This window comes from Meles meles, chromosome 1 (assembly GCF_922984935.1).
Source record: "Meles meles chromosome 1, mMelMel3.1 paternal haplotype, whole genome shotgun sequence".
NCBI classification, from domain to species: Eukaryota; Metazoa; Chordata; class Mammalia; order Carnivora; family Mustelidae; genus Meles; species Meles meles.
Window position 1 is genome coordinate 173,441,129 of NC_060066.1, and position 27,253 is coordinate 173,468,381.

Here is a 27,253-nt window from a genome sequence, read left to right on the forward strand (position 1 = left end):
GGTAGAAAAATGTCTCCCACAACCCTTCTTTTATGTCATGTTGTGAAGGTAGTTTGAGTCCAATGTGAAACATTCTTTAGCAAGAGTTCACAAGACAAAGGGACATTTAATATGTAACCCACGGAGAAGGAATGTTCTTCCCACCAAATGAGGCGCTCCCAAGCATATGGTATTTTTGCTGATCAGATTACACTGGGCTATAATGCAAGATAAAACAGGCTGACACAAACTGGAAAAGAAAATGTAAGAATCACACCGAAGCAATCTCAAACGGCCTGAGACAGTTTAATCTGTATTAGCTTGCTGCTTCTTAAAACATTTTCTTTCAAATCAAGTCACAGCTGTGTGTACTTTAGGCTGTGGCCGTCATAGACAAATATGAAAAGAAGCAGAGTTAAAACAGATGAATAGCAATGGCGATCCATTAGTCTGATGTAATCAAACACAAATGACCGTTAGGAGACTTGTGAAGACATCAGAGAAACCATTTCCAGTGCGAGCTTCTGCATAAAAAAACAATGGCTTTCAATTCCTCATCTCTCTCTCTCTCTCTAAACAACTGGCACGCTCTCCTTGTGCTTGGTTCTAAAAGCCAATTTAGTGTCTGAGATGATCAAGTCCATAAATGGCAAACTGGGGAAAATGAGTCTGCCTCACATAAGGACCGCCGTATCTGACCGCTTGGTGTCAGAGTGGCTGGAGAGAGATGCCACGCCTTGGCAGGCTGCCCGCAGAGTGGGGCCTCTCTCACGTGGGGATATCACGCGATGAATGTGGTCTCCGTGGGGACAGCGTTGAGTTGTATGGTATTTTAACATTCTGCTTACTTGCTGCTTTGTTTTCGGATTACAATTGTTTGGTTAGATGAGACTAGTCTGACCAGCAGGGGACATGAGTCCAGAGGTGAAAGCCACCTAGGCTGGGAGGAGACCCCAGAACTTGAGGAGCCCTCCTGTTGATCACCTAGCACTGGGGGATCTTTCCAGACTCAATGTGGAGCTTTTCCAGAACAGCACGAACTTCCTCTGGATGGTAGTTCCAAGGGCCCGATTTCCCCTGCAAGAGAAATGAATCAGTGTTCCCGGATTTCCAGCCTGCAGGAATCGGTGGGTCTGGAGCTGGGTTGAGAGGACAGGGCTGGTGATGGCCACGTGGGACTTCTCAGGATGGTGTCCTCATTGCAGAGACAACCCTCAGGTGGATGAGGTCACCCAGGGAGAGGGTGTGGAGTGCTGCCAAGATTTAATGGGCAGACTGGACCGAGAAGTACAAGGAAGACCAGAGGCGGGGCAAGTGAATAGTTCCAAGAGGAGAAAGGGGTCTGTACAAATAATTATCTTCCATAATTAGACCTTCAGACAGGCCTTATCTTCTCTATGCCTCCCAGCAAGCACCACCCGTCCTAAATCAGACCCACCTCTGCCTCTCCAGTCCCAATGCCCTAGTTCAGCCCTCTTCGTCTCCTACTTGGACAGCCATCCTACCTCCTAACTTTTCCCAGTCCTCAATCCCTGCTCCCTCCAGTCCACGCCTCACCCAGGAGCCAGTGATCTTTCTAAAATACAGATCCAGGGGCACCTGGGGTGCTCAGTCAGTTGAGCTTCTGACTCTTGATTTTGGCCCAGGTCACGATCTCGGGATCCTGGGATCGAGCCCTGCATCGGCCTTCATGCTCAGCAGGGAGTCTGCCTGGTCGTCTCTCCCTCTGCCCCTCCTCCCACTCACATGCACATGCTCTCTCTACTAAATAAATAAATCTTTAAAAAAATTAAAATAGGATGCCTGGGTGGCTCAGTCGGATAAACTGCTGCCTTTAGCTCAGGTCGTGATCCCAGGGTCCTGGGATGGAGTCCCACATCGGGCTCCTTGCTCCACAGGGAGCCTGCTTCTCCCTCTGCCTCTGCCTGCCACTCTGCCTGCCTGTACTCTCTCTATATCTCTCTGACAAATAAATAAATAAAATCTTTAAAAATAAAATAAAGTAAAATAAGATCCAATCATGCCTCTCTCCTGCTCAAAACTCGTCAGTGGCTCTCCTTTGTCCTAAGAGGCAGGCTGAACTCCTTGGTCCAGAATGAGACTCCTGTCACCACTGGGGACATGGTGACCATTCTCCATTCACACCCTGCTATAACCTGCCTCCGTGCCTTCACCCACCTTCTTCCCTGTATTTGCCATGCTTTTCACTCACCCCGCTCACGCGGCTGGCTTCCTAGCCTTGAGGCCCACGCAGGTGTCACCACCTCTAAAGAGCCTACCCTTCCTCAGGGGTCAGGAAATTTCCAATCTGAGAGCCAAGTCTGTCCTGATGCCTCACACTCATCGATGTCTTGTCTACACTGATTTTGTGCCACAGCAGCAGGACTGAATTGTGACCAGAGATGATTTGGCCCACAAAGTCAAAAATATTTACAATCAGGCCCTTTGCCGAAAAGGTTTGCTGATCCCTGCTCTGGAGTGTCCTAGTCCTGGGGACACCGGAGCACTCTGTGTGCGTCTTCCTCATCCCTCAGACTCAAAGTAAGGGGTGGGCCATTCACAATTCATTCCTGTGTTGCCAGTACTGGCTTGGGGCCTAGCCCCGCTGGCCTCCACCATGCCACCTTAGAGCCATGTCTTTGGGGGAGGAGAAAGGAAAAAGGACCTGAATCCTTGTGCTGTGACCCTTGGCACCTCGGGAATTCGTCTGCAAGTTGTTGCCCATTTCCCTGCCACAGTAGGGTCAGCTTGACCTGTGGGCGAGGAGCAGCTGCGTGGTTGGGCTTCAGAGGCTCTCCAAGGTTTGAAATCCTTTCTGCAGCTATGAAACAGTTCCTACCCTCCTAGGGGAGGCCAATGGTGCCCCAGTGGCCAGAGGTTGTACTTCTGTCCCCCACCCTGGCCAGGCTAGAGGCCCTAAGGGGGCACGATCACCAGAAAGCAAGCCAGGACTTAGCTCCTGCCTCGAATCCCTGCTTCAGCATCTCCAGCTGCTGCCTGTAGGGTTTGCTCTGCTCCCACTCCTACAAACCCCTCCAGGTTCAGGCCTCAGAGATGAGCGGCTTCAGACGCTCCCACCCCTGGCCCATTCCATCCAAAGGACTTAGAATTGGAATCAGAGCCTAGTGCGGTGTGACCTTGGGCAAGTCAGTGTCCTTCTCTGAGCATTGTTTATGAAATGGAAACAACCTTCTCTTCGTTCAGCTCCAAACTGAGCTAGGGCTGGGCCAGTCTTCTGGTTCGAAGGCAGCCAGAGGCTGCAGCTCCAGCCCAAATGCTAGGGACTTTCCTGTGCATTATTTCACCTCCTGTGAGGTGGGGGTACCTCCCTCTTGCAGAAGAGGAAACTGAAACTCCACGAGAGGAGAGGACTTGGCGCTGGCCACATGGCTGGTACATGGCCAGGAAGCGACATGAATGCAGGTCTGCCTGCTACAAAGCCCTTTCTGCCCATCCCCATCCTGGGCCCCATACCCCTGGTCACCTTGTAGAGGATCCTGCCCTCCCAGAGCACGTAGAGCCGCTCAGGCAGCGCCGCGTAGCGCTGGCTGCTCTGGTTCTCCATTGTGTCCACCACCACAGGGCACTGGGGGTTCCTGTCCAGCAGCAAGCGGGCGGCCTTCAGGCGGTCCTGGAGAGTCTGGTGAGTCCTGATGTTCACATTGTTCTTAAAAGCCCAGCCATCTGCAAAAGAAGAGATGGGCAGTGAACCTCACTGGCAGGGCGCTATTTCCTGCCCATTAAAAACCCCCATCCCCACCACCTTTAACTGAGGGTCCCAGATAGAGGAGCCCTTAGCCCGATTGGGCCCAGTTTCCTACTATGAGTGAAGGCATGAGCTCACATAGGGAGTTACTGACTGATCCAATGCGGAAGCCCAGGACTCCTGACTCTCAGCGATTCAGCATGGGAGAGTCAACTAATCCCATGCTTCTTGAACTGGAATGTGTATCTGAACGGTTAAAGGCAGATTCTGATTCATTCTGTCCAGGGTATCACTGAGGATCTAGCTGGTGCCCAGAGGCCAAGGCTCCTTGGTCTCCGGACCACACTCTATGAGGCAGTGGTCTAGAGCAGTGATTCTCTGCCCAGACCAGCAGCGCTGGCATCACCTGGGGTTTGTTGGTAATTCTTAGACCCGACCCTAGACTGACAAGAAATGGGGCCCACCAATCTGTCTTAACAGCCTTCCAGATGATTCTAACAATACACCGGAAGTCTGAGAACTACTAGTCTAGACAATTTCCCTCTTCCAATTATTCTCCACCAGAATGTTCTTTCCAAAGGGCCAATCTGACCATGTCACTCTCCTGCTCCCTGTCATCCGCAGGAGAAACCCCAAGCTCCCCAGTGACCTGGCCTGTCTGCCCAGCACGCCTCCAGCCTCTGTTCAGCCAGTGGGTGAAACACCTGGGATTCCTTGACCCACCACTACCCCCGAGCTGCCTCTCGCTTCCACCCTCTTCCTCATGGGGCTGCCTCCACTACAGTGTGAGAACAGGACCTTCTCTCTCCTACGACTTCGGCCACTGTGGCTGCCGTTCGCTCTATAGACAGCCTCATGACACCTGCCCCTCAGGGTGAGCTCACAGCCAAGGACAACTGTTAGCCTGACAACCACCCTTCCTTTCAACCCCTAAGGAGTACTCCGGCCTCCTGATCTTGCTACCCTCTAACTCATCATCCAAAAATCTCTGACAACATTATGAACACAAACTTTAATCAGATTTTTTTCTCTGCTTGAAAACCAATGACAGGACCAGCTCCTTAGCAAACATGTCACGATGCCGACCATCTCTCCCCACCTGCACTTCCGGTCACGTCTGCCGGTCCTTCCTCATCTCACTGAAGTGACTTCCTCAAATGAGGCTGACCCCCTCTTCCCTGTCTCCTTACCATCTTTTCCATATTTGAGATCCTACCTATCCTTTCAAGCCTCAGCTCTACCATGGGGCTCCTCAACACTGCTACTGTTGACGTTTGTGGCGGGGCCTCCGTCCCGTGTGTAACAGGACATTGAGCAGCATCTTTGGCCTCTACTCACTAAGCACCCTGCCCTCCCTTCAATTTGTTTTTGACAACCAAAAACACCTTGAGGCGTTGCCAGATGTCCCCTGGGGGACAGAAATCACCCTCCATTGAGAACCACAGCTCTAAACCCCTCTCCTCCAGGAAGCCTTCCCTGACACACGCAGCTATGTCTTATGGGGCAAGCTCTTGAAGCCTCTGTAAACTGTTTCCCCATCTGTTATGGGATTAATAGGACCAGCATTGCAGATGACTGTGAGGTAACTTGTTTAGAATTCCTAGTACTCGGCCTGTTTCACAGAAGCTGCTTAAAAAATATGGGTTTATCTTGCCTGACTCCCCCAAATAACAGACAGGTAGGAAAGAAGCCAGTTTTTATTCTATGCCACAGGTATTCTGCTACTTTTCTCTGGAGATGCCCCAAATCAAACCCATTTAAGGCTGCTTGTTAATGTTAATTGGAAGGGGATTTTCAAACAGCCTCGTTTGCCAAGGTGCCCTTCTGCCTTCTTACAGGAAGTGGTACTCATGTTAATGGGCTGAAAAAAATAACCATAAAGAGCTACTGGCCTTGCCCTTCTACTTGCCCTGTTTCTGGGGAGCCTGGACCCAGCTAATGTGGTCATGGAATCCTTCGGAAGCTATGTGATCTGTGTTTACAGTCATAGCTGCTTCCCAGGGTAAGGGAAGTTGGGAAAGTCTACCAGCAGAAATGGCCCCACCTCCTCGGTGCTTCAACGTGCTCTGCTCAGGAGACTTCCTCCGAGAGAAGCCAGCTCTCGGGACAAATTCACATCAAGATACAAGTGCCCATCACAGTGTAAAGTAACTATCACCTGCCCCAAGACATCGGAACTTCGTAGATGACAACAATGCCAGCTTACCTTTGTGTCATGTTTGGGCAGTCAGTCTTGTGCAACCATTAGCTCTTTGGAGCTTCACAAGGACCTCCTGGGGAGGCCAAGCTGGGATTCTCCCCCTTATCCCGCAGCTGAGGACATGGAGGGCAGGAAAGGAGCAGTGACTTGCTTCCCCAACCTTAACTGTGAGTTCCTGAGAGGCAGAAACTGTGTGTATCTTTTGTCTCAATATCCCCAGGCCCAGCACAAGTGCTCCTTAAATATTGTCACGTGAGTGAACCTGTGAGGTTGGTCTTGTCATCTCATGTCACTGTCGCAAAAGTGGGCATGGAAGGTGAGTTCCCCAAGGTCACATGGTGGAGCTAGGACCCATAATCAGGTCTGAAACTCCGACGTTCATGTTCTCCCCACCATGCCTCATGCCTCCCCATAACTTACCTGGATAAACAGGGGGCGTGTGGGAACCTGATTTGGGCCCCAGGCCCCAGACCTTGTGGGATCGGTGGTTCAAGGGGCTTAGCCCATGAGCTGTAGGAGTTTCAGGGAGAGTTCTCCTGAATGGAGCTCTCCAGCAAAGCAATAAGATGTCCCGTGAAGGAATGAAAATGTGTGACCACCTGTCAGGGGTGAAGAAAGAATTCCTGCCCCGGATGAAAGCTAGTTTGGGGTAGGGGGTCTCCAAGTGTGGCCCCCAGACCAGCAGCGTCAGCATCACCCGGAGCTTGTCAGAAATGTAAATTCTCAGGCCCCATCCCAGACTTCACTGATGAACTCTGGGATGGGGGGTCCAGCAGTCCGTTTTAACGAGCCTTCCAGGTGCTTCTAATGCTTGGGAACCATTGACCTAGAGGAACCACAGTGTCCCTTTGAGTCTGGAGAGTCTTAGGAGGGGTCGCACATATAGCTATGGAGTGGGCATTTCCCTTGTGACGTTTCAGGTCTAAGTTCCTCCTACTAGCTCCTCCTCCCTGATTTCCACTGGCCCCGTCCCTCCAGGTTTCTTGGTTTTTAAAAAATTTTATTTGCTTGAGAGAGAGAGAGAGAAGGAGCAGGGGGAGAGAGGCAGGGATAGAGGGGAAAGCAGACTTCTCACTGAGCAGGAAGTCGGACTCTGGGCTCAAATCCAGGACCCCAAGATCATGACGCAAGCGGAAGCCAACCGACCGAGCCACCCCGGCACCGCCTCCAGGTTTTCTGCTCCATGTGCCAGTGGAAGTCAGACTGTGAAGTTAGCAAGTGGTGGGTAAAGGCAGCAGGGACTAAAGAAGCAGGTACTCCGTGCAGAGCGGCTCTTGCCCTCATTCCTCTTCCTCCGCCCTCCCCTGCCTTGAGCCTGGGCCTGGGGAAGTAGGGCAGGAAAGAGAAGATAGGCAGAGGCAGAGGCAAGGAGTCTCTCGGTACCTGATGCGTGCGCTTCCTCGATGTAGATGATGAGGAAGTCTGCCATGGAGCAAAAGTCTTCAATAAGTCTCTTGAACTGGTCAAATTTGAAAAGAAACGAAGGTCAGGTGCAACTTCCAAAATTCAGCACCAATGGCCTGTTGCCTGAAACAGGAATGGAATCATCAACAACCAGTCCCCTACACACAGCCTTGGTTCGTCAGCACCATCTTCACTCTGGATGCTCTCGCTTCTGGTACTTTCCTTTTCCCTCGAAGATGGAGCCAGGCCACAGTGAGGGGACCGATGCCTACAGAGCCTGACTTAGCAGAGGCTGGAGCCAGTTGACTCCTCTCCACAAGGAGCGGATTTTATCAGGGGGTCTCAGTGGACCACCTGCAGCTACTAGGTGGTAATTCAAATAGTGAAGGTCCCTCCCAGGCAGTTTATAAGGCAGACACAGATCTGTCTTCTCAGGTGATGAGATTAGAATACTGCAAGGTAGGCCATTTTTCTCCTTGTTTACAGACTTGCTCCAGGTCACACAGCAGACACAGCAGGTCAAGTGTGGAGTTAAAATTAGTACTCTGGCTTCTAGACGCTTAATTCAGAGTTCTTCTCATCCAAAGCCCCTGTTTCCTCATTCACAAATGGACATAATAATAATACTTACCTTATAGGATTGTTATAAGGATTATAGGAAGTACAGATAAGGGAGTACAGATAAGGCTTTAAAGTGGTGCTTGGCCCATGGTAGGTACTCAATAAATGTAGGCTGCTGTTATCAGCTATCTTGTCCCTGAGCTAGGAAGTGGGACAGGCAGCGAAGGGGATGCCACAAAGGGGAATGTGGAGTAGGCCCAAGACTGGCTACATAATTTGCTGGCTTAGTGCAAACCAAAAATGCTGGGCCCCTTGTTCAAAAGCGGCGGCGGTGGGGGGGGGTGGGATTGCTGTTAAATATATGAAAATAAAATTAAAAGATTTGCTTCTGTGGCCTCTATCTTGCACTGCCATGATATTTTCTAGGTACCATTTAATGTCACATTCTCACGGACATAGGGATAGTCATAGGGCAAATGCAGTCCTTCATAGTCAGCCAGGAACCCTAAAACTTAGTGCATACATGCCTGTGTGACTATGGTCACCGGCTACCAGCTTTCCTCTCCCTCCAGCCAGCAGGCCAATGCACAATGCCCCAGCCAGCGCATCATGAGAAACTGAGCTAGACATTTACCCTCCCCACGTGCCCCCCACAGGGTATCACAGCCGCCATTCAGGAATGCTTAGGCTCCTTGCTCGGGGAAGGGATGGGGCAAGAGGCTTCTCCTACCACTTTTCCCCCAGTCACCTGACACACTGCCCCATGGCACCATTAGCCCAGGATGGAGATGGCCATTTCCATGCCCTGTCATGAGAGGCTGCCGGAGGCACACACCCAACCACCCCAGCCTCTCCTGTGCCTGTGTCCAGGTCCTCTCTGGGGTCAGAAGTTGGTGGCAGTCACTGGGGAGGAATGGGAAGGAGGCCGGACCAGCCCTGCCTCTGAGGGTGGAAGAGTGGGCCGTGGAGGACATGTCCCAGGGAGCAAGAAGGCTGTGTGAGGCCGGATCCTGCACGACCAAGGCTCCAAGTCCCTTCACAGGTTCCATTGTCCCATGAGGCTTCCCTTAAAAAATGTAAATTCCTAGATAAAATGATTAAGGATTTCAAGATGGTTAATGCAGAGCATTAAACCCCAAACACAGGGCTTTCCTCTGTGTGATTCACTGGTCCCACACCCATGAAACCAGCCCTGGGTGGGAGCCTTCCACAACTGCCCCACCTTCGAGGGGGAGTAGCCCTTGGGAGCTGCCAGCACCCGGGGGATCCCTGTGGCCAGAGCGGACACGGTGGAGGCCTCACCTCACTGTTAGAGCACAGCAAGTCGTGCACTGTGACGTGGCCCGTAAGAGAGTTGTGTCGCCCAGGCTACTTGTTGCCCCTTCCCCCCACACGCTGGGGAGCGGTTCAGCAGAGAACAAGGCCAGCCTGGCTCTGCCTGTATGCAACTTCTCTTTCTTTCTTTCTTTCTTTCTTTCTTTCTTTCTTTCTTTCTTTCTTTTTAAGATTTTATTTATGTGTTTGACAGAGAGAGCACAGGTAGGCAGAGGGAGAGGGAGAACTAAGTTCTCCACTGAGCAAGGAACCTGACGCTGGGCTCGATCCCAGGACCCTGGGACCATGACCTAAGCCAAAGGCAGACACTTGACCTGATGAGCCACCCAGGTGCCCTGCCTGCATGTAATTTGAGGTCTATTCAGTGGCAAAAAACCAAGTAAACACATAAATGTGGTAATTCCAACTTGTGATAAGTATTTCGAAAGAGTCCATAAAGGAGTGACCTACTTTAGACAGGTGGGTCAAAAAAGGCCTCTGAGGACATGCCATTTAACCTGAGAAATGAAGGACAGGAAAGAGCCAGCCATGGGCAAAGGGAGGAGGAGGGCATTCCAGGCAAAAGGACTCTATCCTGTACAAAGACCCTGAGGCAGGACAGAGCTTGGTGAGTTCAAGGACCTGCAAGGCCACCATGACCAGAGCCAGGCCCCGGGAGTGGGTGGGAGGTGGGGGAGGGCAGATCACAAGAGGCAAGACTGGAGAGGCAGGTATGAGCGGGAGTGGGGGTAGGGGGACAGGCTCTCCTATGCCTTGGTGAGAAATCTGGATTTTTTTCTGTGTACAGTGGGACATCGTGGAGGTATAAAACAAGGATGGTAGATATTTGTTGCATTTTTGGCTGCCTGGTTCCTAACCGTCCTTCCTAGGTGGAATTCCCTATTTTGTATACTATTAATAGGAGCGTACACCTCTATGGAGGACAGAGGGACCAGGTCTGTTCTCTGTCCTGAGCAGCCAAGGCATAAGTAAGCAGTGGCCCAGCTGGGTTGATTGGACCATCCCACAGGGATCTTTGGTCCTGAAGTCACTGAGACAGCAGAACTGGTCTGTGGCCCAGTGGCAGTGCTCCTGTCTGGACTGGGGGAGTCCTGGGGGCAGGCGTGTCAGTTCCCAAGGCAATCAGAGTGACAGCAGCATCCAGGCCTGACTTTTGATGCCAGAAGTCCAGGCCCAGCGCTCCAGGTGTGGTTGATTCTGGGGGTCTTGTAACACGTTCTTAATATGTTCGTGTGTGTGTGTGTGTGTGTGTTTGTGTGTGAGAGAGAGAGAGAGAAAGAGAGAGAGAGACTAGGAAAGCCAGAGTATGTATCTGTGACTTGCAGGCCAGAACCCTGACTCCTACGGTAGAGAGATATAATGAAATGTGGTCAGATTACACCTGAAGATCGCTCTATGGGGAAAGGCCTGAGGATGGGAATGGAAGTGGGGAGGATCCAGTCAGGAGGTGCCCGAGAAATGCACGTGAGAGATAATGGGAGCCCAGGTTAGTGTGAGGGCTGTGGAGAAGGTGAAAGATGAAACTGACAGGACTTGCTGATGGAGGGGAACCGAGGGCATCTTAACTTGCTGGCGGTGTATTTTGTTAGTTAGACCCTCACCTCATTGTGCAATGGGTTTGAAGAAGCCTATATGTATAGTAAAATTTTTTGTAATTAAAAAAAATCATGCCCTTCTGGGAGGCACAGAACAAAAGGGAAAGATGGAAAACAAAGCGGTCTTAAGGTCGCATGTATTCATTATAACTGAACTAACATTTGATTGAGTTTCCTGGTGGCCAAGTAAAGAGAGAAACGATTGATTATAGAGTCTTCATTTTTCAGTATATGAAGAGAAAACTGGCCAAGGAGATACAAAGCTCTCCTTGTCCTTGGCTCATAGATTTTCTCTTAGGAGGCCCTTGGGGGCACTGAGTGAGCCCCAGTCCCTGTTGGATGATTACACAAGTCCTCGCCCATGTGACAGGACTGCCCAGGCCTCATCAGGGTAGTCTCAGAGGCAAGTCAAGGCTAAGTGGCCAGCCATTGGCCTCCAATGACCCCAGAGAGTCATGCTTTTGATAAGAACCCCAAGACTTAATGTCAGGACCAGTGCTAAATATTAGCTATCTGGAATTTTGTTTTTAATTGGAAAAAAAAATTCAACATCACTGATTAGTAAACTGGATGAGACGGAGTCATGTGTTTAATTATTTATAGTGTGGTTGGGTGCAGTGATCAGTATGGAGGGCAAAGTTTAAGCTTAGTTCCCGCTTTCCTGATAGCAGAGAGGAAGGATGGGTGCAAGGCGGTGACGGGACAGAGGACTGGCAGGCTGCCTGTGTGCACAGGCCACGGGGCAGAGGACACCATTTCAGACATCGGGCTCGCACTGTCAAGTCCGTCTTGTCTGGCTCTCTTAACAGAGAAAGCCCATTTATCGTTACTAAATGACCCCTCCTAGGTACACTTGGGGAGATTTTAGAAGATAATAAACAGGGGCTGAAATAAATCCGGTTTCCTATTAACTCCCAAGTACCTAGAAAATAAATGATCCAGACTTGCCTTCTACGACCACTCACCAGTTAAACTGTGTTTTGCTCTGGGAGTTGTGTGTACCTCATGCGTGTACAAGTGTGTGAACACCCAGAGCACAGGAGGGGGTTGGGAATTCCTCTGGACCTCTGTCGTCTTATCCAACAACAAATCCACTATCGGAGAGCCAGAAGCTACAGGTTCTAGTTCAGGCTCTACAAACACTTGCCATACGACTGACTCTGAGCAAGTAATTTACCTCTCTGGGCCTTTGTGTGTGAAAAATGAAAAAAACTGCTTTAGATTACCTGTAGAGTCTTCTAGACCTTCTGCTTTATGGCTGTAAAATGAGTTCAGATTTATACACAAAGCATACATCAGAGCTTTTTAGTGGCTGGTGGGTTTCCAAAGCAGTTACTGGATTGCTTTCTATTAGGCATACCTGATCATTGTTAACACCCTACTTGAAAATCCTTCTAGAATTCACCAATACTCTCAGGTTGAAGTCTACCTTCTTCAATAAGACACATAAGATCCTTTAAACGCTGGTCCCTAATGCCATGTCCAGAACTCATTCTTCCCCAGCTTCATGCCCCCCACAACCCCACTCTGCCCAAACTGACCCATGGTCCTCCACAGCTCGGCCCTCTGTAGTTCCTCTCCTCTGCCCTGCTCTGCTCCCCACTGCTCTTTACCCCACCCATCCCAAGACTTCACTGTCCCTAGCTAATCAGCTCACCATCCTCTTCTCCAAGAAGCCTTCCTCTGCCTGCCTCCCTATCTCATCCCACTTCTTCCAGAACCCTCCGGTTCCCTCTCTCACTACGCCTTCTCCCCCTCCGGGCTATGAGATTTTCCAGGGCAGAGACCAGTCATGCTCAGGTCTGTACCACCAGCGTCTACGATTTCAGGACCATTCAGTACCATTATTTCTGGGTCCATATGCCAAAAGCCAGCTCTATTTTATGGGTAGAGTTTTCTTTCGTCTCTTGGTCTCCCTCTCTTTCCATTCTTCAGTCTCAGGTGCAATAGCAGGGAGCAGAGACCGATAGAACAGTCTTTAAAACGTAAACTGGGGGGCGCCTGGGTGGCTCAGTGGTTTAAGCCGCTGCCTTCGGCTCAGGTCATGATTTCAGAGTCCTGGGATCGAGTCCCACGTCAGGCTCTCTGCTCTGAAGGGAGCCTGCTTCCCTCTCACTCTCTCTGCCTGCCTCTCTGCCTACTTGTGATCTCTCTCTGTCAAATAAATAAATAAAATCTTAAAAAAAAAAAACATAAACTGGTTCACAAAAATGAAGAGTTAAAAGAAGCAAGTACAGGGGCGCCTGGGTGGCTCAGTGGATTAAGTCGCTGCCTTCGGCTCAGGTCATGATCTCAGGGTCCTGGGATCGAGCCCCGCATCGGGCTCTCTGCTCCGCAGGGGGCCTTCTTCCTCCTCTCTCTCTGCCTGCCTCTCTGCCTACTTGTGATCTCTCTCTCTGTCAAATAAATAAATAAAATCTTTAAAAAAAAAAAAAGAAGCAAGTACATTCTGGGAACTGCCATGAGGCAAGTTGGCTTTCACAGAACTGGTCACTAGCTGGATATTTGGCAAACTGGCCTTGTTCTAGCACAACACTTGGCCCACCAGGAGATACTCCATAAAAGTTCATGGTTATTCTCATTGCTCTTATTATCGGGGTCACTTAGTGGATATTGAATAGAAGGAGGTCATTTGTGTACTGCAGTTGTCGAGTCAGGAGCAAAAAACTCTTGCCCTTCCCTCTGCTCGAAACACTTTGCCCTTCCCAAGCTACAAAAATCTTTCTCGTTTTTCAAGGCCTCGTTCCAAAACCACTTCCTCCGGGAAACCTTCCAATCCCTGCAGGCAAAGTTTATACCTTTACAGCCTCCCCTGTCTCACAGAACTGTGAGGATCTGTTTATGATGTCTATCTATGAAGATAGATGAGCCTATGAAACCATAGACTCGTTGAAGGAAGGATGAAGCTCTTACCTAACTCTTAGCCCCTGGCATCTAGTTGGGGGCTGGGCTCATGAATGTTTGCCAAGGTATGCTGGAAAGAATGAGATGAGGAAGTCCAGATTCTGGGTCTGACTTGGTCACTCCCTGGCTGTGTTATGTCTGCCTCTCGGGGTTCTCCATCTCCCTTCTAAAGTGAGAGGATTGGATTAGGCCAACGTTTCCCAAAGGTTGTTCTTTGGAACCGAGACATTTCCTCAGGTGGAGAGTCAGGGGTTGTGTGTTAGGAAAATCAGACAGTGTTTTCTCAGTTTTTTTCAAGTTTTGTTTGTTTTTAAGCTTCAGGGCTTCTCAGAGCTTTTTAAGTATGTGTGTGTTCTATGAATTTCCAGGAGGAGGGTAGGGTGCGCAGGGTTTCCCAAACTATTTCAGTCAGGAAACTCAATGTGGTAAAGCATATCTGTGGGCTTTGGCTTCCAAAGAACAAGCTTGAAAACCACTAGATTTGGTTGCCTATTATAACTTGCCTCAGGAACCTTCTCTACTCAGTCTACTGAGTCTAGATCCTGGGAACTCAGAGGTGAATCAGACACAGTTCTGTCATGAGGCTCCCCATCAGGTGGGAAGAAAACACTTGTGCTTGGCAGCCAGAGGCAGGGTGGAAAGACTCAGAGTCTGTGGAGAGGGGCAGATGCAGAGCCATTAGCCCAGGAGAGAGAGCGTGTGCCTAGCTGTAGGGATCCGAGAGGGCCTCACGGAAGGGGGACAGGAGAGCAGGCCCGGCTGGTGTGGGGTTTTGGACTGTTGGTGAGATGCAGGCAGAGCCAACAACACCAGCAAGGCAGAGAAGGGAGAGCACGAGGGACGTGCCAGGCTCAAGGGTTTATCCGGAGGCTAGAACTGAGGGGGAACCTGTAGGTGAGACTGGGAAGGAGAGCAGGAGTTGGCCCAGGGAGGACCTGGAGCACAGGGCTGGGCCTGGGCTTCATCCACGGGCTCTATGTGCCCAGAATGTGCAGGCCAGTGAGGGCGGGAGACAGTAACCAAACACCCCCATGTGTAACTACCTACCCGGTCAGACATGATAAAGAAGAGTTGAGGACATTAAGTCTGGATGAGGGGCTGAGCTAGTCTGGAGGAGCCAGGGTTGGCTCATTGCAGGTAGCGTCACTGAGCGGCAGTGTGAAGGGTGAGCGGGAGCCCACTAGACAGAGCTAAAGAGCATGTGGAAGGCGCTGAAGGCCAGTGAGGCTGGTTTGCGGGTTAAAGGCCTGGGAAGGTGGCCATGCCGCTGAGAAGAACAGAATCTAGAAGTCCCAGTTTCAGGAAGTGAGAAGAGGACAAGAAACCAAAAAAGAGAGCAGCTAGAGTAGGAGAATTCAGGACTTTCCAACCCACCTCCCCACCCACCTCTACACCCCCATTCCAAGCACATCTCAAGTTTGCAACTGTCTCCTCACCATGCATGAAGTCCCAGATGTTGCATCTCTGTCCTGAGAGCTGGACTACGGGGCAGTTGGGTGCCAGGCCCCCGGGCTCCGTCCTGTCCTCTAGTCGCTGCCATCGGACCTTCAGGACAAACCAGAAATACTGCATGCTGTAGAAGGTTGGGGCCCAGTTGTCATAAGAAAAGTGGGGGTTCTTCTGGTTCATAGCCAAGATGTGTTGCTTGACTCTCTCCGGAAACAGTATCAGGCACACTTTGCCCACAGCCACGTGCACCACCACCTGCAAGAGGACCCAGAGCCTCTTCAGCCACAGCCCCGGCCGGGGCAGCCCCATCTCGGCACACCCAGAGCTGGCTCTGAGGCCGGTGGGCAGAGAGGACACAGCCAGGCGGTACTGGGCGGAGCTGAACAAAGGTGCAGGGTGGATGAAGCCAACCCGGGACGGCAGGAAGGTGCCAGGACAGAAGGTGTCTGCCTTCCTGTCAATGCAATGGAAAATTCCAAACCAAGTGCTCAAAGGTCTGTTCTAATTATTATCATTTCTGATCCTTCGCCTTAACCTTTGAGAGATCCTTGGGCTGGGAGACTGCAGATCTTAAATCTTCCCTCTGATAAATTTTTAAAAACAAATACATAAAAAGGCCACACTTAAAGGGACCCTGTGGTCCTTTAGAAAGGCTCTGTTACAAGTAAGTTCTAATAGTAATGATTCTTTTAATAATGTAAAGTGTTCCTTTACGAATGAAAGATGTTTCTCCCACTCACAGCTTCTAGCTGGTGGTTGAGTGTTTCTGGAGGCATAGTCCTTCCCGGAGGATTTGGGTCTGGAAGCTCCCCAAGCAGAGACAGAGCTGGCCCATCCCCAAGAAAATCTGGGCCTGAGACTCCCTGTTGTGTGTGTGTGTGTGTGTGTGTGTGTGTGTGTGATATAAATACAACAGTCTACAGTCAGCAGGGGGCGGTCTAGAGTGGGGAGGAGACAAGTAAACAGAAAGTTATCATTTAGTATATTAAGCACAGAAACAGAGGATGAGTGGGGATCTCCTGGCATGGAAAAGGGCACTTAGTCCTGTGTAGAGAGGTCAGGAGGACTTCCCCCAAAGTGATGCCGATGCTGAGACCAGAAAGGCGGAACAGCAAGCCATTAGCCAGGCAAGTGGGGACGGTGATACTAGTGGAAGGAACCACATGTCCAGAGGCCTCGAAGCCAGAGAAAGCAGGGGCCCCTGGAAAAATTAAAAGAAGACTCCTAGAAGCTCAGAGCTGGAAAGCGTTTTAGAAAACATCTAAAATGTCCTTCCCTGTAGGAAAACTGAAGCCCAGAAAGAGGAAGTGGCTGAAGTCCAGTTCTGCAGTTAACTCATCTCTCAGGAATTAGTTCACGAAGCTTCCAGTCGCATACCTGTGTGTGAGGGCCGAGGGAAGGAACGTGGGAAAGCTGGCTGCCCCCGTCATAAAGGTGTTGCCCTTGGCCTCTAGCACACTAACTTTATTCAGAGGAGAAAAAACAGCTCCAAAAGATGTTCTGTTTCTAAGCATCTCCCTAGAAATGCCGAGCTGTGCCCCCAAAGTACAGCACCTGCCTCTTTAAGCAGTAATTGCCCTTCGTGTGCACATAGCATTTTGCCATACAAAGTATTTTTGTTGGTTGGTTTTAAATAGACTGTATTTTTTCAAGCAGTTTTAGATTCGCAGCCAAATTAAGCTGGAAGTCCCCAAATAACCCACATCTCCATACACGCAGAGGCCCCCCTACAATCCATATCCCAGCAGAGTGTTGCATGCGTTACTACTGATGAGGCCGTGTTACAATTCAGTATCCCAAAGTCCGCAGATTACATTGGACTTCATTCTCGGAATTGTATGATCTATGGGTTTTGACAAATCTGTAATAATATGTATCCACCATTACGGTATCATAAAGAATAGTTTTGATGTCCTAAAATCCTCTGTGCTCCTCCAATTCATCTCTACCCCTCCCCGTACCCCTGGCACCATTAATCTTTTAGTGTGTCCATAGTTTCACCTTTTCCAGAATGTCACATGGTTGGAATCACCTAGCATGGAGCCTTTTCAGTCTGATACCTTTCACTTAATATGTCCCATGTCTTTTCAGGACTTGATAACTTCTTTTTAAGCGTACAGTTCCATTAAGAACATTCACATTATGGTACAGTCATCACCATCATCTACCCAGATGCCTCTTTCCATCTTGCAATTCTCAAACTATACCCATTAAACAATAACTCCCCATTCCCCACTCCCCTCAGTTCCTGGAAACCACCACTGTTTTTCTCCCTCTATGAATTTAACCACTCTAAGTACCTCATATAGGTAGAATCATACAGTATTTGTTTTGGGGTTTTTTTTGTGACTGACTTATTTCACTTAGCTTAATGTCCTCAAGGTTCATCCATCTTATAACATATTAAGGAATTTCATTCCTAATTTGAGGCTGGATAATATTCCAATGTATGTATCTAGCAAATTTTGTTTATCCCTTCATCTGTTGATTGTCACTTGGGTTCCTTCCATATTTTTACTGTGAATGATGGTATGAACATGTGTGTACCAGTATCTCTTTGAGACCCTGATTTCAATCCTTTTGGGTATATACCCAGAAGTGGAAGTGGTAATTCCATTTTTAATTTCTTCAGGAACTGTTTTCCATAGAGGCTTCATTATTTTACATTCCCACCACCAGTGTACAAGGGTTTCAATTCTTTCACATCCTCACCAACACTGGTTATTTTTCTGTTTTTTTGTTTTGTTCTCTTTTAAAGTAGTCACATATATCCCATACCATGGGTATGAGATGGTACAAACATTGACCTTTGAAATTTTAATACTTATTTATGTATTTCGATTTATATTACATATAAAAACCACACCAACACTGTGATTTCATAGGTATTATCACTTAGGATAAGACCAAAGTAGATAATATAGCAGTGAGCTTTGTCTTCAGAGAAAAGTTAACGTAGCAGACCTGAGACTACTATCCCTAAAAAGTCCTGCTTTTAAGGTTGGCCCTTTACTAGTGCCTGGGAACTCGGGATTTTAGAAGGATTCTCACCACTGCTAATAGTGGTTCCCCGTGCACAAACGGTTTATGAAAACAATGGGAGCACCTGATGCTGAACAGCTGTGTTTCTTCTGAGACTCTGGAACTTGGGTAGGTGCTGGCGAAGGGACCAGTCTCCCGTAAAAACCTCGGGAACTGAGTCTCTGATGCGCGTCCTTGGCAGACAATATTTCACACGTGTTGTCACAACTTTGTTTTCTCTGGACTTTTGCCCCATGTCCCTTTGCTGATTTTGTTTTATATTCTTTCGCCGTGAAAGCATGGCTTTGAGTAGGACGATATGCACAGTTCTCTGTGACTGCTTACAGATCAGTGAACCCTGGGCTGGATCTGTGATACCCATGTTACACAGGCGGCCCATAAATATTTCAAACCTTCAGTACTTCTGTTATTTTCAGTGAGACATTAACCATTACTTCAGAAGCCGCCAAATGCTCATAATGCAAAGTAGGTATAAATATGTTATCATTGAAACCTAGAAAGGGACTAAATATATGTTTTCCCCCTCCTTTCCAATTGCAGGTTTGTGTGGAAAGTTGGGATTCTTGGTGCTATAATGTTGAAACCAAAAGACAAAATCATTTTATTATTTCTTCTTTAAACTTTCCATATTCTCAAATTTTCTTTAAAAATTTAAGTAATTTTCAATATTTTCTGGTAATCAGACTATTTGCCTAAAAAATTTCAAATTTATAAATACCCTAAAATTATTTTGTTGCTTCTATAATTATGTAGGATGATGATGGAACAGTTTTGGACATGCAGTTATTCCAGAAACTAATCCTTATCTTAAATGAAGAGACAATGAGCTTCCATATACGCTTATACCTGATTGATCATGTGTTCTTCCATTATCCTCACTGAAAAACTTTTTAGATATGTATATATAAATCAATTAATTATGGCTTTTATATTTTATTATTCATTTTAGTAACTTTGATTTTCCTTGTATTTCTTATAGTTTCATTCTATTAATGGCAAAAGATCATGGTTTTCCATTTCATAGTCAATATGAAGTTTCTCTTTAAAATAAATATATTTAAGTTTAAGAAGTGGGCTCACTGGGGTGCCTGGGTGGCTCAGTGGGTTAAGCTTCTGCCTTCGGGCTCAGATCATGATCTCAGGGTCCTGGGATCGAGCCCCGCATCAGGCTCTCTGCTCAGCAGGGAGCCTGCTTCCCCCTTTCTCTCTGCCTACTTATGATCTCTCTCTCTGTCAAATAAATAAATAAATAAAATCTTAAAAAAAAAAAGAAGTGGGCTCACAAAACCATAGAAAGGAGGATAGATGACAAAACTGTGGTAAGTGAATGTGGGTGATGGTATGTGGGATTTCATTGTATTGTCCTTTAGTTTCTGTGCATGCTTGGAATTTTGAATAACAGAAGAAATATTTGAGAAATTCATTTCTAGCAGTATGTCAGCTTCTGCTCACAAAACAACCAGCTTTTCCATGAAAAAAACTATTTTAATGAGCTACTTTCAAGGGAGAAAAAGGAAAATCTCCAAACACCCACACATAAGTATAAACACATGTGAATACTATCATTAGGTAAAACCAAAATAGGGAACTGGGCAAAATGGTCTTGGGCAAATGCAAAAGTTAGAGGAGCTCTGAGGGAAAACACCAATATCAGCTCTGTGATTGTGCAAGGAAGTCTTGAATATGTTATAGAATAGAGCTGCTGATTTGAGTTTCCTGCATTAAGACAGAGACTCCTGGAAGGATATGAAAGTGGTCCCATATCAGCAGGGACTTCTGGCTTCTGGAAGAAGCAATAGTCACTCCTCTCTGAAAAGGTATCTCCTGCACCCTGGTGTTAACAATGACTGTGTACATTTGAAAAAAGAGCCAAATAGAACTTTTAGAAAAGACAAAATATTTAGACCTTGAGGATTTCCATACATTAGGATGAAACCGATATGAGCTCACAAAGAGCTCATATGAGCCCACCTCCGTGAGTGGCCATGAGTGAGTCAGCAGAAAAACAACACTTAAATCCTCAGGAATTCCAGACTTTGGAGTTATCAAATACAGACTATTTAAATAACTATAACTATAAATTAAAGGTTTAATTCATTCACAGGAGCCATGGCAGCTCCTACCAGCAAGCTATTCAAGTATCTGCCTCACTGGATTAAAAAAAAAAAAAAAAGGCATTCATAGGTTATCTAAAATGATTTTTAAAGAACCCAACAAAACTTTTAGACAATAAATACATAACTGGGTTAAAGACTCAGGAGGTGGTTTACATAGCAGATTAGGAACCCCTGAAGAAAGAATTAATAAGCTAGAATGATATAAAAGAAATTACTTTGGATGCCATACAAATCAAAGGATTTGAAAAGCATGACAAAATGTTATTTGAAAACATGACAGAGAAATTAAGCAATTCAGAGTAAGATTTTAAAAAACAAACTATTTAAGAGAGGGAGAGCGTGTGGGCTTGTAAGTGAGCAAGGGAAGGAGCAGAGGGGCAGTGGAGGAAAGGGGGAGGGAAAGGGACGAGCAGACTGCACACTTAACATGGGGCCTGGTGTGGGGCTCGATCCCAAGACGCTGAGATCATCATGACCTGAGCCAAAACCAACAGCTGGAAGCTTAACCAAATGCGCCACCCAGATGCCCCAAGAGTAAGATTTTTAAAGAAATAATCAGTGCACAGTTTTAGTGAAGCTATGAAACATACACACACAAAACAACAATAAAGAGATCTTAAAAGAAGCAGGCCTGGGGCGCCTGGGTGGCTCAGTGGGTTAAAGCCTCTGCCTTTCGCTCAGGTCATGATCCCAGGGTCCTGGGATCGAGCCCCGCATCGGGCTCTCTGCTTGGCAGGGAGCCTGCTTCCTCCTCTCTCTCTCTCTCTGCCTGCCTCTCTGCCTACTTGTGATCTCTGTCTGTCAAATGTATAAATAAAATCTTAAAAAAAAAAAAAAAAAGAAGCAGGCCTGAGGGACAGGAAATAGGCAAAAGCAAGCAAGCGAGCAAAAAAAAAAAGTCAAGGGAAGAAACTATCAACTACAAAGGAATGAGAAAAACATTGACAGCAGTCATGAGTCAGCTTTCCTAGCTGCAGAGCCTGAGACATGATCAGTTGGCACATAATGTACGGAGGGAGTGCTCTCAGGAGAACCTGTAAGGAAGAGGAAAAGAGGATAGGACAAGGGGAAAAGCTAAGGAAGCTTCTTTCAGAAGAAGACTAGGTTCAGGTAAGGTCTAGTCTTTCCTTGATTCCATGAGGAAGTTCTGGATCATGAGCAGCACCACTGAGTTGTACCAATTTGAGGCAAAGAGGGGTCAACCATTAGTGTACCCATATCACTCAGTTACTGGCTGCGTGTGTAACCTCCGAGGCATTTCCAGCAAAACAGCGTCTTTCAGCTGAGGGTAATTCTCCAGAGAAAAAGGGAGCTCTGAGCCTCTAGCAGTCAACACAAAAGGTGGGGAATGGAGGTACCAGGTAGTAATGAAGATCTAGGTGGGCCCAACAGCGTCCACCATAGTGGAGTCCTGCAGCAACAATGGAAATCAGAATAATATCTTCAAAATACTAAGGAAAAAAAATAACCGGCGATCTAGGACTGCGTGCCCAGCCTGACTGTCTTTTAAGAATGGGGATTAAAGAAAGTATTCCTGGGGCGCCTGGGTGCCTCAGTGGGCTAACCCTCTGCTCTCGGCTCTGGTCATGATCTCAGGGTCCTGGGATCAAGCCCTGCATCGGGCTCTCTGCTCAGCAGAGAGCCTGCTTGCCCCACTCTCTTCCTGCCTCTCTGCCTACTTGTGATCTCTGCCTGTCAAATAAATGAATAAAATCTTAAAAAAAAAGTATTCCTGAATAAATAAAAACTGAGTTTACAATCACAGACTTCATTAAAATAACTTCTAAAGTTTCCAGAAAGAAGGAAAATGCTCCCAGGGGGGAATGTCTAAAATGCCAGTAGGAATAGTGACGATGAAACTGGTAAATATGCAGGTAAATCTAAAGAAATATTGTCTAAATGGAATAACAAGAATAGGAACAAAGCCTTGCGCACTATCTCCTCAAAACTGATTGATGTAGACGAAAATATTATAGTTCCTAAGAGGATGGAGACTCTGAAAACACCCCAGAGGCCAAAGTGGTTGATCCCACTATCAGATTCATGTGGACGCTGTGGTTACTTCCTGGGCAACAGAGGGTGAGCAGGTCTCGGTGAGGGTGTGGGACAGAGCGGACAACAGCTGAGCCGAGAAGAAGATTGGGCACTGGGGACTGGAGAGAGGGTGGACTACCCTCTTTCTGTGTGTCCTTTGCTGTCCCTTACATTTCACTCATAGACCATTTCACTCCCTCTTGTCACACATGCACGTGCGCACACAGATACACACACACAAAGCAGTGGTAGCCAGCCCATCACTACTGCCTGAACCTGACTAGAATGGGGCATGGTTAACTGAGTTTCTGGCAGGCTGGCCAGCCCTAAGTGCTCCCACTTCTGCCATCTGTCTCCATCCCTCCAAGGACTAGGTGGGTATAGCTAACGAGAGCAGTGTTTTGACAAGAAGCCGTGCCAGGACAGTGACAGAGAGTAAAACACAGCTGCTCTCTCCATTCTTCCGTAGCTCTCCACACCTTTCCCTTCCAATTCATCCCAGAGAACACAGTTTTTAAGGCTTTTCTCTCAGGTGTTTGTCACCAGGACAGGGACCAAAACCCTTAGGGGAGTAAGAGTTCATTCAGAAAAATAAGATAGCGTCTTAAGAGTACAGCTACAATGATGGAAGACATTCAACTGAACAACCTGCATCAAAGCACACAGTGGGGGCAGGGTCATCAGTTAATGCGGCATGACTGAGCCCGTCCTGATTCACAGACCCAGAGGGGAAACAAGTAGAGGTTTTGATGAAATTCTGACTAAAAACCACTATAATTAGAGAAATATGTAAGACCTCAAATTGAAAGGAAGATTAAAAAAAAACCCTAGTCATATTATAGTGAAATTTAAGAACATCAGTCACAAAGAGAAATTTCTGTAAGGTTCCAGAGAGAAAAAGCAGATGTCACATCATGTTGAAGAAGAACAAAGTCAGAAGGCCGATACTACCCAAACTCAAGTCTTACTATCAAGCTATGATAGTCAAGACAGTGTGGTACTAGCAAAAGAATAGACAAGTATCAGTGGAACAGAACAGAGAGCCCAGAAGTAGAACCACATAAATATAGTCAAGTGACCTTTGACACAGGAACAAAGGCAACACAAAGGAGAGAAGATAGTCAACAATGGTGATGGAAACAACTGGACATTCACGTGAGGGGGAAATGAATTTAGACACTGACCTTATACCTTTCACAGAAATTAATTCAGAGTAGATCACGGACCTAATATAAAACACAGAACTATAAAACTTCCAGAATATAACACAGCAGAAAACATAGATGACTTTGGGTTTGGTGATGATTTTTTTAGCTACAACACCAAAATTTTAACAGCTTTATCGAGATACTGTTCACTTTTTAAAAGTATACAAATTCAGGGGCACCTGGGTGGCTCAGTGGGTTAAGCCTCTGCCTTTGGCTCAGGTCATGATCTCAGGGTCCTGGGATCAAGCCCCACATCAGGCTCTCTGCTGGGCAGGGAGGCTGCTGCTTCCCCCCTCCCCACCCCCACCCCTGCCACCTGCCTCTCTGCCTACTTGTGATCTCTGTCTGTCAAATAAATAAATACAATCTTAAAAAAAAAAACAAAACTGAACAGTAAGAAAAAAAACGACCCAATTAAGATATGGGCAAAAACCTTCCCAGATAGCTCATCAAAGAAGACATAGAGATGACAAATAAGTGTATAAAATGGTGATTCATGGGGCACCTGGGTGGCCTAGTTGGTTAAGCGTCCAACTCTTGGTTTTGGCTCATGTCATAACCCTGTGGACATGGGATGGGGCCCCCGTGTCAGGCTCCCCACTCAGTGCAGTCTTGCTTTATATTCTCTCTCCCTCTCCTTCTGCCCCTCCTGCTCATGCTCTCTTCCTCTGAAATAAATAAATAACTCTTTAAAGCAACAACAATAACCTTGAGATACCACTATACGCCAATTAGAATGGCCAACATCCAGAACACTGACACCGCCTAATACTGGTGGGGATGGAGAGCAACAGAAACTCTCATCCTGTGCTGGTGAGGATACAATATGGTACAGCCACTTCTGAAGACGGTGCAGCAGTTTCTTAAACAACTAAACATATCCTTACCTTGCAATCTAGCAATCCCACTCCTTGATATTTATCTAGGGGCTGAAAACCTAACTCCACATAAAAACCTGCACCCAGATGTTGATAGCAGTTTTATTCATAACTGTCGAAACTTGGAAGTGACCAAGAGGTCCTTCAGTAGATGAGTGGATAAATAGATTGTGATACATCCGGACAATGGAATATTATTCAGTGCTAGAAAGAAATGAGCCATGGAAAGAAATGGAGGAAACTTAAATGCATATTATTAAGTGAAAGAAGCCAATTTAAGAAGGCTATACGTATTGTATGATTTGAACCATAGAGCATTCTGGAAAAGGCAAAATTATGAGATAGTGAAAAACATCAGGGGTTTCCAGGAGTTTGGGGGTGGGGGAGGGGAGGGTGAACAGGAGGAACAATAGAGGATCTAGAGGCATCGAAAGTACTCTGGATGGTATTACAATGGTGGATACATGCCATTACACATTTGTCCAAATCCAACGACTATACAACGTTAAGAGTGAACCCTCATGTAAATCATGGACTTCGGATGATTATCATGTGTCAGTGTAGGTTCATCAGCTGTAAAAATGAAACACTCTGATGGGGGATGTTGATAAAGGGGGAAGCTGTGCACACGTAGGGGTAAGGGGATATGGAGAAATCTCTGTACCTTCTTTTCAATTCTGTTTGGAACCTAAAACTTCTCTAAAAACTACAATCCAAATACAATATAATACAATACAATATACAGGTCCCACCCAGAAAAACAGCAGATCTCTACAAAAAGTAAAATAATGGTAAGAACCATTGGAGGCAAGAAGAAAATGGAATAATATTTTTCAAGTGTTGAAGGAAAAAAGCTTCCTTGAAGGAAAGTGACTGAATTTCATGTTCTGTTAAATTAATATTGAAACACGGAGGTAAAATAAAGCTGAGATATTATGAGGCATGTAGAGGAATCAGAAAGTTTACCACACAGAGACCCATCTTCAAAATAATATTTTGAATATTTTGATGATGTTCTCCAGCAAGAAGAGAAGTGAATCCAGGTAAATGTCATGAGCTAAGGAAAATAAGAAATATGTTTGTGAAGTTTATCATCGTCTAAATAAGCAAGTATCAGAACAAACAATGATATTATATAATAACAATACAGAATTAAAATCCTAGGGCATGTGTTAAAGTATTTCCTTGTTCGGTAGGATAGTAAATATATGATAAGAAGCTTAATAAGCTGATATGAAAAAATAAAATGAGTTAGAAGCAACAACCAAAATAAAAGAGATATATAACTTTGAGTTAGCAAGAAAAAAAATTCATCTAGCTAATGGAAAATAGGAAAGCAGATTAAAGAAATAATTAATGTGAAGAAAGATGACTGAAATGTCTAAATATAGAAAATAATTGCATTTATTGTAAATGAGCTAGAAGCACTTCTGGAAAGGATGCATAAGGATCTTGGAAAATCCACTCCTTCATAAAGGCAATGAGAACACTGGCAGAAATGGTCAAAATCAACTGTTTTCAGAATTCTTTAACTAAAGAAAAGCTTGCAATAATCTGCAAGTGTCTATTGAAGAAAAACAGCTGACTCTTACAACAGTGAGCTTTATGATATTTTAACTTGCTCTATTCCCATTCCCCTCTCTCAGGTCCCTTTGAAAAACAACAGCTTCACAACCGTGGTTGCTGTGAAAAGTAACAATCAGGTTGACGCGGGAGGTGGCAGAATGGATTTGGAGCTCTTCAGAAAAGTCCCATCCCCGGAGAACTGACCTTATTTGACTTGTCTAACGTCTTCCTTAGAAAGCTCCATTCTCAAGTTTTGGCTTTATTGGACCTGACTCAGAGCTTACTATGAACATAGGGCATTTGTTGAAACAATCAGTGGAAACTCTGTAACAGTATAATTGCCTGGGGTAGTGATGCAAGTTTGGGGTAATTAGAGGCTGACCAAAAAATCAATGAACGCATCCTGTGAGAATCAACTAGATCAGGCCCTATAGCCAGGGAAGGAGGAGGCCTGGGAGCTTTGTGCAGAGACCTGGGCCTGAATCTAAAGGTTTAACCACCAGTTCTCTTAGGAAAAGAAAAGTAAGCGTTATGTCTGTCTGTAAGTTTGTTATAAATTTTACTGACATACAAATTACAATAAATATAAGTATTCCCGGGGCACCTGGATGGCGCAATTGGTTGAGCGTCAGACTCCTGGTTTCAGCTCAGTCCCGGATGTCGGGGTCATGGGATCAAGCCCCAAGTGGGGTTCCATGCTCAGCATGGAATCTGTTTGACACGCCCTCTGCCCCTCCCCCACCTCCCTAAAATAAATACATAAAACTTTTAAAAAATATCTAAAATGTTCCTTACTGCAAATTCTATATAGCCAGTTAGTTCTCACAGGATGCGTTCATTGATTTTTGCCAAACACTTTTCTGCAGCCCACCAGTATCTGCAATTGATGAACAGGATCATTTGGACATGAATGTTGGTAGTATTTTCCTTTAAGCTAAGGAGGAAGATAAAAGAGAGAAAATGAATACGTATGTCAAAATTGGACTTATTTGCTCAAGATGTGAGGAACTTGTTTTTGAATACTCCTTCGATTTTTTGTGTTATTCACAATATTACTACTACAGGCACAACACGTACTTTTAGATTTAACTTCACTTCAACATTTTCTCTGTCACTTTCGTAAATCTAGAACAGGGTTAGCAAACTATGGGCCATGGCCAAATCTGGCCCTCTAGCCTAATTTTGTCAATAAAGCTTTATTGGAATACAGCTTGCTCATTCATTTATACTTTAGCCTATGCCTGCTTTTGTGCTACAACAGGAGGGTTGACTAGT

The 27,253-nt window shown here is 46.5% G+C and overlaps 1 protein-coding gene across 1 annotated transcript; it reads right to left on the reverse strand.

Moving 5' to 3' along the window:
- Positions 1–261: 261 nt before the first annotated feature.
- On the reverse strand, positions 262–15,497 carry DIO1 (iodothyronine deiodinase 1). The gene is made up of 4 exons (XM_045978483.1): positions 15,121–15,497; positions 7,269–7,412; positions 3,464–3,663; positions 262–1,056 (listed from the first exon to the last, which is right to left on the reverse strand). Exons 1-4 carry the CDS (start codon positions 15,440–15,442, stop codon positions 964–966), a joined length of 759 nt encoding a protein of 252 aa, XP_045834439.1. The 5' UTR covers positions 15,443–15,497; the 3' UTR covers positions 262–963.
- Between the last annotated feature and the right edge of the window lie 11,756 nt (positions 15,498–27,253).